At 53.5% G+C, this 11686-nt stretch overlaps 1 protein-coding gene across 1 annotated transcript in view; it reads right to left on the minus strand.

The window, feature by feature from the left end:
• ITGA11 (integrin, alpha 11) overlaps positions 1-11686 on the minus strand; it is a 50004-nt gene that overhangs the window by 26927 nt on the left and 11391 nt on the right. Inside the window, exons 3-5 of the mRNA XM_009995137.1 lie at positions 1986-2095; positions 1371-1462; positions 309-423 (exon numbers count right to left, since the gene is read on the minus strand). Coding sequence (XP_009993439.1) covers positions 309-423; positions 1371-1462; positions 1986-2095 — 317 coding nt within the window. The remainder of the gene's footprint in view (positions 1-308; positions 424-1370; positions 1463-1985; positions 2096-11686) is intronic.

Raw genomic sequence — 11686 nt, forward strand, 5'->3', positions numbered from 1 at the left:
CTTTCCCTATTTTGCCTTCCGAGCTGTGCTGATAAAATATTCTGGATGCTTTTATTTCTGGTTTGGGAAGAATAAGGTATTTTTTTGTCTTCCCAGGGTGTCAGTCAAAAGGAAAATGTTTACCAGATGTCTGTGTATGTAACCCCCTTCCAGCCACTTCCCTGCAACCGTTTCCCTCTGCTCTCTGGCCTGCCCTGAAACACTGACATTGCTTTGCTTTCCCAGTGGGACCGAAGTGATTAAGGAACAGAAAATCCCTCTGACTTCAAAGGTGGGGTTAGAGCTGCAGGGCAGATGGTTTCTCGTACTCTGCAGAGCTGGAGCCACCGTCTTGGAGAACCTGAAGTTGGAGTTGACCCGGGAGCACATGCCCGTGGTGTAGTAGGAGCTCCCGCACTCGTGGGACCAGAGAGGGCTGCAGGCCTGGGGGGGAAACAACCAGCAGGGATGGGGTTAAAAGGGCCACTTCTTCATTGCTGCTCTGCAAGGCTGCCCTCTCCTTGGGCATCTTTTCTGCCCCATGGAAGGGTACGATTCTGAGCCCCACAGGGCATGTAGCATAGATATAAACACACAGAGAGGTGTGTTTGCATCCTGGACACAGAGAGGTTCCTGCAGCTGGGTTTGTGTGGCTTCCAGGGGGTCACAGACCTTGAGGATTATCCAGGCCAATTGTTCCCCCAGCACTGGCAAGGCCACCACTCAACCAAGTCACTCAGCACCACATCTGAAATCCCTCTGGGGACTCCACCCCTGCCCTGGGCAGCCTGTGCCAGGGCCTGACAGCCCTTTGGGAAAGGAATTATTCCCAAGATCCAATATAAACCTCCCCTGGCACAACTTGAGGCTGGTTCCTCTTGTCCCATCCCTTGTTCCTGGGGAGCAGAGCCCGACCCCCCTGGCTCCAACCTCCTCAGGCAGCTGCAGAGCCAGCAGGTCTCCCCTCACCTCCTTTGCTCCAGCCTGGACACCCCCAGCTCCCTCACACTTGTGCTCCAGCCCCTTCCCCAGCTCCCCTGCCCTTCCCTGGACATGCTCCAGCCCCTCAATGCCCTTTTCATGAGGGGCTCAAAACTGACCCCAAGGTTTGAGGTCTGTCCTCAGAAGTGCTGAGCACCGGGGGACAATCCCTGCCCTGGTCCTGCTGGCCACACTGTGGCTGATACAGGATGCTGGTGGCCTTCTTGTCCACCTGGGAACACTGCTGGCTCATACTCAACCCCTGTTGACCAGCAGTTTCCCACCAGGCACTTTCCAGCCACCCTTCCCCAAGCCTGGGGTGTTGCATGGGGGTGTTTACACTTCATGCACAAGCACAAGCACCTTGCAGAGACCTCCCCGTGCAGGGACACCCCCCCCCAGCTCCTCACCAGAAAGCTGTTGTCCTTGGGGTTGGTGGCCAGGCTGAGGCCCAGGCGCATGTTGTCCTTCCTCTCAGAGACATTGGAGAGTGTCACCCGCCCTTGGGAGACAGGATGGGGTTAGGGAGAGCCAAGCACCCAGCCCAACACCCCGTGCTGCTGCCCAGCATCTCTGGAGCAAGAGGGAAGGCAGCTGGACACTGCAGAAGAGCTGGCTTAAACTGCAGACTTTGTGCTTTTAGGTGGTTTTTTTTTTGGAAGCAGCTGTCAAGAATTTTTCCCTCAGATCCCATCTAAACCTCCCCTCTTCCAGCTTGAAACCTTCCCTCTCATCCCATCCCTCCCTGCCCTCATCCCAGGTCCTTCCCCAGCTTTCCTGGAGCCCCTTCAGGCACTGGAAGCTGCTCTAAGGTCTCCTCAGAGCCTTCTCCAGACTGAACACCCCCAACTCTTCATAGCAGATCAGCACTAGTCCTCAGATCATCTTCGTGGCCCCTAAATCCTGCCAAAACAAGCAGTCCTCATGCTTTTTGGGGACAGCCTGGGCCATGTGACAGGGTGCATCTCCACCAGCCAAAGCCGTGCCCAAGAGCAGTGCCCAAGGTGCCCGGGGGGTGCACATACCTAGGTTGAGTTTGGTGCAGTTGCTGTGGGTGTCACTGGTCACCGGGCACTTGTAGACATCTCCTGTCTTCTGCTGGCCATTGGTTTCGTAGGGAGCTCCCACCACCAGCCTGCAGGAAAGGGGAGTCCATCAGTGCCCAGAGGGGAGCAAACCCACAGCCAAAAATCCACTCCAGGGGGATGAAGTGATTCCCAGCCCAAGCCCCCATGACATGGGTCAGAAGGTCCCTTGCTGGGGTGGGGGGAGGGACACAAAATTCTTCCCCCAAACCTGCCTCAGGGCAAGCAGCAAAAGCACTGTCTGACCTTCTTCTTCCCAGGACAGCAGGCAGCCCTGAGCTGGGAAGGATGATTCAGTGGTGCCTGGAAGGAATGTCCACCAGATGCAACACAAAACCACCTGACAGCACAAGGAGGAGCAGGGAACCCCCATTTCCAACTCAGCTCAGCACCAGCACCCAGACCTTCAGCATCCAGCTGAGGTCCATGGTGGGCATGGCTGTCCCCAGGGAGCAGGGAAGGTCCCTTCCCACCACCACTGAGGGTTGGAACCTTCTCATGGTCTTCAGGACACGGGTGTGCAGCAAGGAGCCCTGCCAAGCAACACCCAAGGGAACAGCAGGGAACTGGTGCAGCAGTGATGGCAACTGGGATCCACAGGGAGTTTTTTAAAAACTTTCACCAAAAAAAAAAAAGCTGAAAAAGTGATTTTTCCAGGAGTTTTGGTCCATCCTGGGCTTGTTCACTTAACAAGAAGCCCCGAGCTGTACGTATGTTAGGATCCCAAGCAGGTGAGGACCTTGGACATCCATCAGCTCCTTAAAAAAGCAGGAGCTGGTCAAACCCCCTCCACCCCCCAGGGGTGCAGGTCAGGACGTGCCTGGGGCATTGCTGGCATTTTGCTCACTTTTTCTTCAGGATTTGCCCAAAATAGCAGCAAACCCAAGGAGGAAGAGAGCAGAACCTGAGGAATTTGGCCATTCCTTCCAGGCTAGTTCAAAAATACCCCGAACCACGGGTTCTTGGCATCTTCTTCTCCCCATGTCTTAGCCCAAAATAAATCTGCTCCCTTCGTTTTGCTCTTGTTTGTTCTCCAAATCCTATCGGTGGCTGCGACCGTCCCAGGCCGGATCGGCAGATAAACAGGATCTCTTTTGTTCTGCATCGTGCTACCCAGCAGCTGGCAAAGCCACCATCCCCAGCACAGATGGTCCCTGTTAGACCAGAAAGGGTCATTTTTTTTTAATTATTATTATTTTTTTTAAATGCTACTTCAACCAAGACACTGAACACCCTTTTATTCCCTCCCTACGCGACTGGATCGCTCAGCCGATGAAAACTTCCCAAATCTAAGCAGTGCTTCAAGATTCTCATTCTCTCTTACAGCTTCATTGCTAACGAGGAGATTAATTAGGGGAAAATAATAACCACCTGGAGCTGTCCTCAGGAGCATCCAGAAGCTCTGGGAAAGCTGGCACCTTCCCCCAGACCTGCCCAAGGTGTTTGCTCGTGTCCTGCTGCTTCTGATGCTCATGGTCAGAGATGGGGGAAGATGTGGAATGTATTGAAAGGGGGGAGGAAATGACCTCGAAGATGGAAAGAAATAAAGGTTGAGACACCTCTGGAGATGATGTTCTCATTTTTAAATTCTTCATTGCAATGGAAGGGTTTAGCACAACCAGGGTTTAACATTAACAGCTCCCACCTCGCAGCAGGAAAATCCCAGCTGGGACTTCCCCATGAATTAATCACCACATATTAATATTAGCACGCTACCCGTTAATAAATCTCTCCCAACAGCAGCAGTTATTGGGTTGAAGCATCTCTTTCAAGCCCAAGATGATGCTGAGGGCAAACCACACACCCCCCCAGCTGCCCGACCCCGCGTCAGGGCTGGAAGCTCAAAGCAAGCCCAAGTATTTACAGACCCTGCCATGAATGCAAAGGGGTTGGGAAGCTCATGAAGCCAGAATTTTTTTGCCTCCCAAAGACAATGGCATTGTTTTCCCTTTTTGGTTACATGGAAAGGATTAATTAGCTGAAGCTGTCAAACTTCCATGGAAAGTTGGCAGCTCAGGAATAGATTTTTCCAGCTGTTCAGAAGGTGCTGGTCCCAGGGATGCTCAAAGCATTCCCTGAAGCTGGATGGCAGGGATGCTGCTGTGCCCACCAGATCACAGATTCCTTACAAACCTCTTCCTTCACTTTGTGCTCTAAATGTGCTTTTTTTTTTGCCCTTAAAAATAAAAAAATCCCATCCCTAAATCACCCAACTGGGACATCCCACCCAGTCCGCCCCAGCTCTCCCCTTGGGTTCACCCCAAGCTCCTGGGTAGCTTGTAATCCCCAACCCCAGCTGGATTCCAACCAAGCAGAACCCCCTGCAAAGAGGGAAGCAGCAGCCCCTGCGTCACAGCTTGGCCAATAAATGAAACTTGAAAAGAAAACCAGACCCAAACAACCCGCCCTCGCCTTCCTCTTCATCTGCTCCTTATGGGGAAGACAAAAGCAAAGCAACAAGGAAAGAAAGGGACTGAGTGAGACAAGCACAGGCTGCTCACAGCTACATACTTTTAACTTTCATCCTGGGGAAAAAGAAAAACCAACCAACAACCACAAAGCAGGCCCAGTATTTCTGCTGGCAGTTTGCATTTCTTCTCTCCCCCCACTGGTTTAAAATGGTTTGGTGACACGTGCTGTGCTTCAGTGTCTGAAATCATGAGAGTCACATCTGCTCAGCACTGGCTGAATGATTGGGGTATTTCTTTTTCCCCTTTAGTCAAAAACATTATCTGGTGACATTCCCTGTGTCACAGGCATTAATTCCTGCCCGTTATCTCGGTGCTGAACCCCATCAGTCATGTTTGGCTGGAGCACATCTCCCAGATAAACACCCATCCCTGGTTTGAAGGCACTGGGTGATGGAGGAGCCAACATTTCCTTGGGAATTTTGTCCCCGAGTTCAGTGCTTATAGATTCATGAGCTTTTGGATGCACCTCTGGACGTGCTGATCCCCAGCATCCCCTTCCAGATCCCACCACCATCAAACCAATCAACAGTCCTGGGTCTGGTTCTACTCCATTCCTTTAGTCCTGATTTACCTTCATTAATTAATTTGAATGGCATCATTTTTAACTTCTGCCTATCCCCAACAAAGTGCTGTTGGCTTTTCCCTGCACTTTCTCCTACCAGGGCTGGATTAATCAACATCTTTGCCTGGAGGTAGCTCAGCCCTGATGATCCCACACCCTCACTTAAGAGTCCCCTCAGCCTTTTGGCATCCAGAAAATTCCAGGTGTTTCAGGGAATAACCCCCCTGGCACAGCAGGTTCCCTGGGTGCACTGCAGAGGTTGCAAAGCTCATTTTGAGCTTCAAGAGCTTTTGATTAAATGGAAAGAAACCAGGGAAGGAAGGTATGTCTAACTGGTGGCCCTGGAATGCAGGGATTAGGGAGGAATGGAGAAGTAACCAGGCTCTTCCCAGGATTTTTCAATCAATGGGACACTTAATCTCCTGCAAGGCAAATTCGCTTGCAGCTAATTTATTCAAGATGGAACTGGATGAAGAAGTGATTAAGGAGGTTCAGGAAAAGGAGAGTTGAGCTCTGGAAAACTTGAAAAGGGGTTGGGGCTCCTTGCAGAGGCTGTGCCAGAGGAATGGGCTTTGGAAAGGCTTTTCCACATGGAAAAATACACCTACTGGGAGCCTAAGGAGAGGCAAAACGGTGGAGGAGTCACCAAGCTGGTGACACAGGAGGATGTGGGACCTGAGTGTGAGTCCTCAGCCTGACAACAGCTTCCTGCACTATCTCTAGCAAGAATGGTATCATTTTATCCATTTCTGGTCATTTTTTCACCTTGAAATCTAAGCTGGCTCCACTGGAGAGCACAGGGCTCTGCTGGAGCCTGACAACCTTCGGGGGAAAAAATTTTACCTAGTATTCAAATTAAACCTCTCCTGGGCAACTTGAGACCCTCTCCTCTTGTCCCATCCCTTGTTCCTGGGGAGCAGAGCCCAACCCCCCTGGCTCCAACCTCCTCAGGCAGCTGCAGAGCCAGCAGGTCTCCCCTCAGCTCCTACTCTCCAGCCTGGACACCCCCAGCTCCCCCAGATGCTCCTGCTCACACTTGTGCTCCAGCCCCTTCCCCAGCTCCACGGCCCTTCCCTGGACCCCAATTACCAGACAACCTGCTAATGATGCACCAGCCCCATCCCCACGTCCCACAAGGGCTGGGGGGATTTCTCCCTCCCAGGCTGTAGCCATCCTTGCTTTGAGGTTTGGTTCCCACCAGCCCCAGTGCAGCGAGCAGAGGTGACTGGGACCAGACCCAGACCTATTCCATGAGCTTTGTCTCCATCCCTACCCCCTCCTGCACAGGAGAACACTCACAGGAGCTTGTCCATCTGCCACTGGCACACACAGGCACCCTGGGTTGTTGCTTTTAAAAGCTCATTGATGTTTTTTGTGCTTCACAACCAACCCTCTCCTGGCAAAACCCACCCTAAGCAGGACAGTGACTCCCCCAGTTGCTCCAGGCTAAGCTGGAGCAGATGCTCCAAACAACACAGCCCATCTGCAAACCCCTGGCACAGCCAGGCAGGACCCACCAGGCCTGAGCAGCCACCTCACAGCCCCACAGGGACCAGGACATGGGGACAACCCAGGTCCCAGCCCCTGCAGCAGCTGCCCAGCCCTGGCTGCAAGCAGAGATGACTCCTGAAACCAGCAAATGATGGGGCTGCTGCAAACCTTGGCTGAGGAGCTGGCAGAACCCTGTGGTCAGCAGTAATGATACTTTCTTCTTCATCATCCTGGTGTCATTTTTTCCCTTTTCCTTAGGGATATTGTACTAAAGAGGTGCTTACAGGAAAATCCCCTCAGTGGTTCTTGGCCTGGTCTCCACTGCAGCATTTGGAGTGGTTGGTTGGTGTTCTCTGTGGGCTGCACGTGTCTCACGTGTCATGAGACCTCGGGCTCCCTTCTGGAGGCTTCCAAAGCAAGCAACTGCTGATCTGTGACTCCCATTCTCACCAGATGCCTCTTGCCTTCCCCAGGCACCCATCATCACCAGCTAGCAGTCTGGAGGGTTCCCTCTCTTCACTCATGTCCCTGTTGGAGGCACCATGGGGTCACCAGCTCCGACACCAGCTCCATCCACCTGCCCCTTCTGAGCTCCAAGGCCAGGGCACCAAGTCCCCAACCCTACATAATGAAGCTGTGATTGCAAAGGCCTTTTCCTGGGTGAGTGCTATGGGATGGGAAGGAGCAAGACTCCCTTCCTCCACCAAGATCTGAATAAATGAGGCTACAGATGCTTTGCAGCACATGCATAATGAAGGTGGTGCTGGCAGGACTTGGGGCCCATCCTCCTCTGGTCTCACCTCAGGACAGACACTGGGGTCTTGGGGCTGCACCCTAAGCTAACACCATGGTGCAAGGAACATGCTTTAAAAACAAAACCAGCAAGGAGACAGTTTTCCTGGCTGCCAAAGCTCCTGCTTGATGGGCCTCTTCCATTTCTGCCTGAAAACCTGGGGCACCTCAGAGGGGGAAGCCCATCCCTGTGTCAGGGCAAAGGGAGCTCAGGGAACGCTGCTCTTGCTGCTCTGGCTTGGAAAGCCCCAGAGAGACCTGCAGGGTTGGGGCAGGGGAAATATTCAGGGTCTCCAGGTGGAGAAGAAGAGGTGGGGAAGGAGAGATGGGGCAGGTGGTCTCCACCTGCCAGACTGGTCATGCAGTTTTGCTTTGTAGCTGGCCAGGGTGACAAACCTCCTCCTTCAGCCTGTCACTGACCATGAGGAGTGCCAGCTGAGTGCTGCTGGGGTGGGTGGGCTTTGCCTGCAAGGGGACATGTGAGCCCCTCTCACCTGCCAGTCCCACAGGGAGCACCATGAGGCTCCTTCTGGTTTTCTGACTACACCAAATACTTTCTAAAAAAATAGAATGAAAAGCACTGAAGGGGCCTGGGTGGCTGATGCAAACCAGCCCCAGTGTGTGCCCACCACACTGCTTGGCAGAATCATAGAATTGGTTTGGGTGGAGAAGACTTTAAAGATGATCAGGTCCCCTTTATGCCCCAGGGATGTCAGATGCCTTTCAAGGTGCCCTGAAGGGGAAGATCAACCTGTGGAGCAGCCCTGAAGAACACAAAGACACTAACAACAGAGTCTAAGGGATCTTCAGGGGAAAAAGAAGACCACGTGTGTCCAAAAAAGGGGACAACCCCTGGCCATGGGTGAGGGGGTGGCTGCTCCAGCCTCCTGCACCCCACAGCCCTGGGGAGCAGAGCTGGGAGCAGCCCCAGCCCCTGCTGTGCATCCTGTGCCCTCTCACCAAAGGAATCCCAGTTGCTCAGGAACTGGCCAAACCACAGGAGAATTCCAGCCAAAAAGCTTCTCTCAGTAGCAGGGAAATAGCAAAACTTTCAACTCTTTTTTTTTTTCTTTTCCCCAGATCAGCACAATTAGAGCTTTAAACCCACCCAGCAGATTTTTCCTCTTCTCCCTCCTCCCCTGTCCCTCTGGCCACGCTCAGGCTGGGAAGGTCAGGTCTGTGCCTGGAGCAGGAGTGGGGACAGGGCCTTGGGGCTGCCCCCCCATCCTGGCACCCTTAGAGGGGAGGGTGAGCACAGGGGGCAGCTCATAGAACCACAGAACCCCAGACTGGTTTGGGTTGGGAGGGACCTCAAAGCCCATCCAGTCCCACCCCTGCATGGGCAGGGACACCTCCCACCAGCCCAGGCTGCTCCAAGCCCCATCCAACCTGCCCTTGGATGGCCAAAGGGGGCCAGACCCTGCACTGAGGCTTCACAGCACCCCCTTGGATGCAAAGTTGGGTTGGGCCACCACAAGAGGAGCTCAGGAGGGAGAGAGCAGCTGGGGAGCTCTCCAGAGCATCCAGCACCCCAAGCTCCAGAGTGGTTTGGGTGGTGAGGCACCACGCAGTCCCAACTACCCTGCCATAGGCAGGGACACTTTCACACCTCCCACTAGACCAGGTTGCTCCAAGCCCCATCCAACCTGCCCTTCAACACCTCCAGGGAGGGGACATCCACAGTGCTAGACCCCAACAGCCCTTGAAGCCCATCCTGGACCTGCTCCATGTCACCTTGCCAGCAGCACCAGCCAAGCCCTGGCCCCAGCCAGCTCCAGAATGCTATATTTATTATTTTTACAGCTTCTGAAGGCTGATGAATGTTTATTCCCAGGGTTTTCCTTCCACAGCCAGTTCTTCTCAAGCTTCATTTTTTGCATAGCTGGAAACTCTCAACCCGCAGACAGGAGCTGGTGGGGGCAGCAGCCCTGGGGCTCCCTGCCTGCAGCAGCACAGCTGGCATCTGCCCCACAGAGACACAGCCCATCCCTGGCCCCTTCCCCTCTCCTGCTTCTGTACTGGGCTGTCTGGTGGCACTGGAGAGCACGTCCTCCTCTGCACAGAAGAGAAGGGAACAGGTCCTTTTGGGAGCTCCTTTGGGAGTGACACAGACCCTGCTCATGGGATGGGGGCACCAACCAGGAGAAGCAACTGGGAGAGGAGAGATGAAAGATGGAGGGAACATTTTTCCTTGTTTTTTTTTTCCCCCTGAGGATATTTCCTCCCCAAACTCCAGGCAACCCCTTTTGTGTTTGCCACAACCCCCCCAGAGGAGACCACACGTGGGAATGTGACCTTCCCACACGTCTGGGGGACTCACTGCCCATATGTGTTTGTGGAAGCACTTAGAATGTTTGAACGCTCCTAGTTTGCCCAAATAAATCCACCCACAGCAACAAACATGCTTGAATTAATGCAGTTTATACCCTAAACACCCCCAAAAGGAACCAAAGTGTGACCTGGGGTGAAGGAAAAGGTCCAGGTCAAGTCAACATCACCATCATTTCTATGCTTACAGTAACTCCATCTCCAACCAAACCTCCTGCTAAGCCACTTCACCCCCAGCACAGCAGCAAGGGGAGCTCCCATTCCCCCCAGATCTCCCCCAAAAAGGCCCAGTCCTGAGGACTGGGACACTCAGATCCTGCAGCTCCAGGCAGCACCTGCCCTGCCTGCACCACCAACCCCCCCTGCCCGACCTGGGCTGGATGGAGCTATGGGCAGTGGTGGGATGGGCTTCAGCAGCCTGTCCTCATTGTTTCCATCCACATGCTTGGAGAAAGCTCTTGGGTTGCACCTCCAAGTTAATGAAAAAGGGAGAGAAAGTGTCTGGAGAAAGCTCTGAAAGCCCCTTGCTGCTGGGGAAGACAGTGAGCAAGGAAAAGCCACCCCACACATCCAGAAACCTTGCAAGCATGTGGATCCATGAGGGTTTTTTTTCCTCTCTGGAGCTTAATGATCTGAATTCTTTCCTCCCAGATTTTCCACTACCAGGGTTGCAGTTACAGCCCCCACGTGCAAATGATCTGGCTCCTTCCCTGGAGGGCTCAAAGAAGGGAAATAATCACAACTCAAACGACACCTGCAGAACAGGAGGGATGAGTTTGTGTGTCCATGTCCACCCAAACGTGCCCAGACACACAGATAAACGGCTACAAATTTATAGACATATAAAAGCTTATTTGAAAGCCTCCTAAACCCACCCTGGCCAGCCAAGAGCAGCACTGAAAGACTCAGACTGAAGGACAGATGCCAAAGTCCTCAGATTCCACACTTGGTATTTGGCAGCCGGGTCCCTGCACGTTGCTGGAACCACAGCCCTGTGCAAACCCTGCTCCCCAGAGCCCCAGCTCACTCCTCTGAGCTCCCCAAGCCCCAGGGGGGGTTTGTTGAACCCCTCTGGTATCTCAGGATGCTCGTCTGGCTTCTGCCTTTACCATTTCTCCTGCCTCCTGGCAGCTCCTGGCCTGGCCCACCCTCAGCACAACTATTCCAGTGAGTCTCCTGCTCCCCCTGTACGTCCTTGGCTCGTGCCATGGACCTTCCATTTGTTCAGTCACTTCTCCCTTAACCAGAGTGAGTCACAGTGGCTTCATTTTTCACTCTGTACACATATTTAATGGACATTTTATACGCCATAATTGCATATTCCAATAGCTGCTGTGCTTCTGTCTGCACAGGCACTGGGGCTGTGCAGGGAGCAGCCTCATTTCTTCGTGCAGAGGAACCAACAGGAGGGGAAACTACATCTACATCCTCCCTCATGCTGGCAGGAGAGATGTGAGAAGGGCCAAAAGGAGCCAGAGCTGCTCTTTGCTCTAGTGTCCTGCTGGGAAAGGAGGGAAAAACCTCCCTTTGCTGGGAAGCCAGTCCTTGACCATCCCCTGAGGGATGTGGCAGCTCAAAGGCAGGAGAGAAGAGGCAAAGAGCCCCCAGATGGCACAGCAGCTCTGCTGGGCTGCAGCCAGGATCACACCTCAAGCTGCATCTCTAGCTACAAGTGTGTGGGGGGAAATATTTTTTAAATGGGTGGTTTCCCTCAGAGAGCTCCCTTGGGTAGAAATCTCAGCAGAGCAGCAAAGCCTGAACACCCAACAGCTTCACCACTGCTGCCATCCCCACCTGGCAGGGAAGCAAACCCCAGGGCAGGGGGGAATGGCACAGGATGCCTCAGAAATCACAGAATCATGGAATCACAAACTGGTTTGGGTTGGAGAGATCTTTGAGACCACCCAGTCCCACCCCCTGCATGGGCAGGGACACCTCCCACCAGCCCAGGCTGCTCCAAGCCCCATCCAACCTGCCCTTCAACACTGCCAGGGATG

This window comes from Chaetura pelagica, unplaced genomic scaffold (genome assembly GCF_000747805.2).
Source record: "Chaetura pelagica isolate M959 unplaced genomic scaffold, ChaPel_1.0 scaffold833, whole genome shotgun sequence".
Classification (NCBI taxonomy): Eukaryota; Metazoa; Chordata; class Aves; order Apodiformes; family Apodidae; genus Chaetura; species Chaetura pelagica.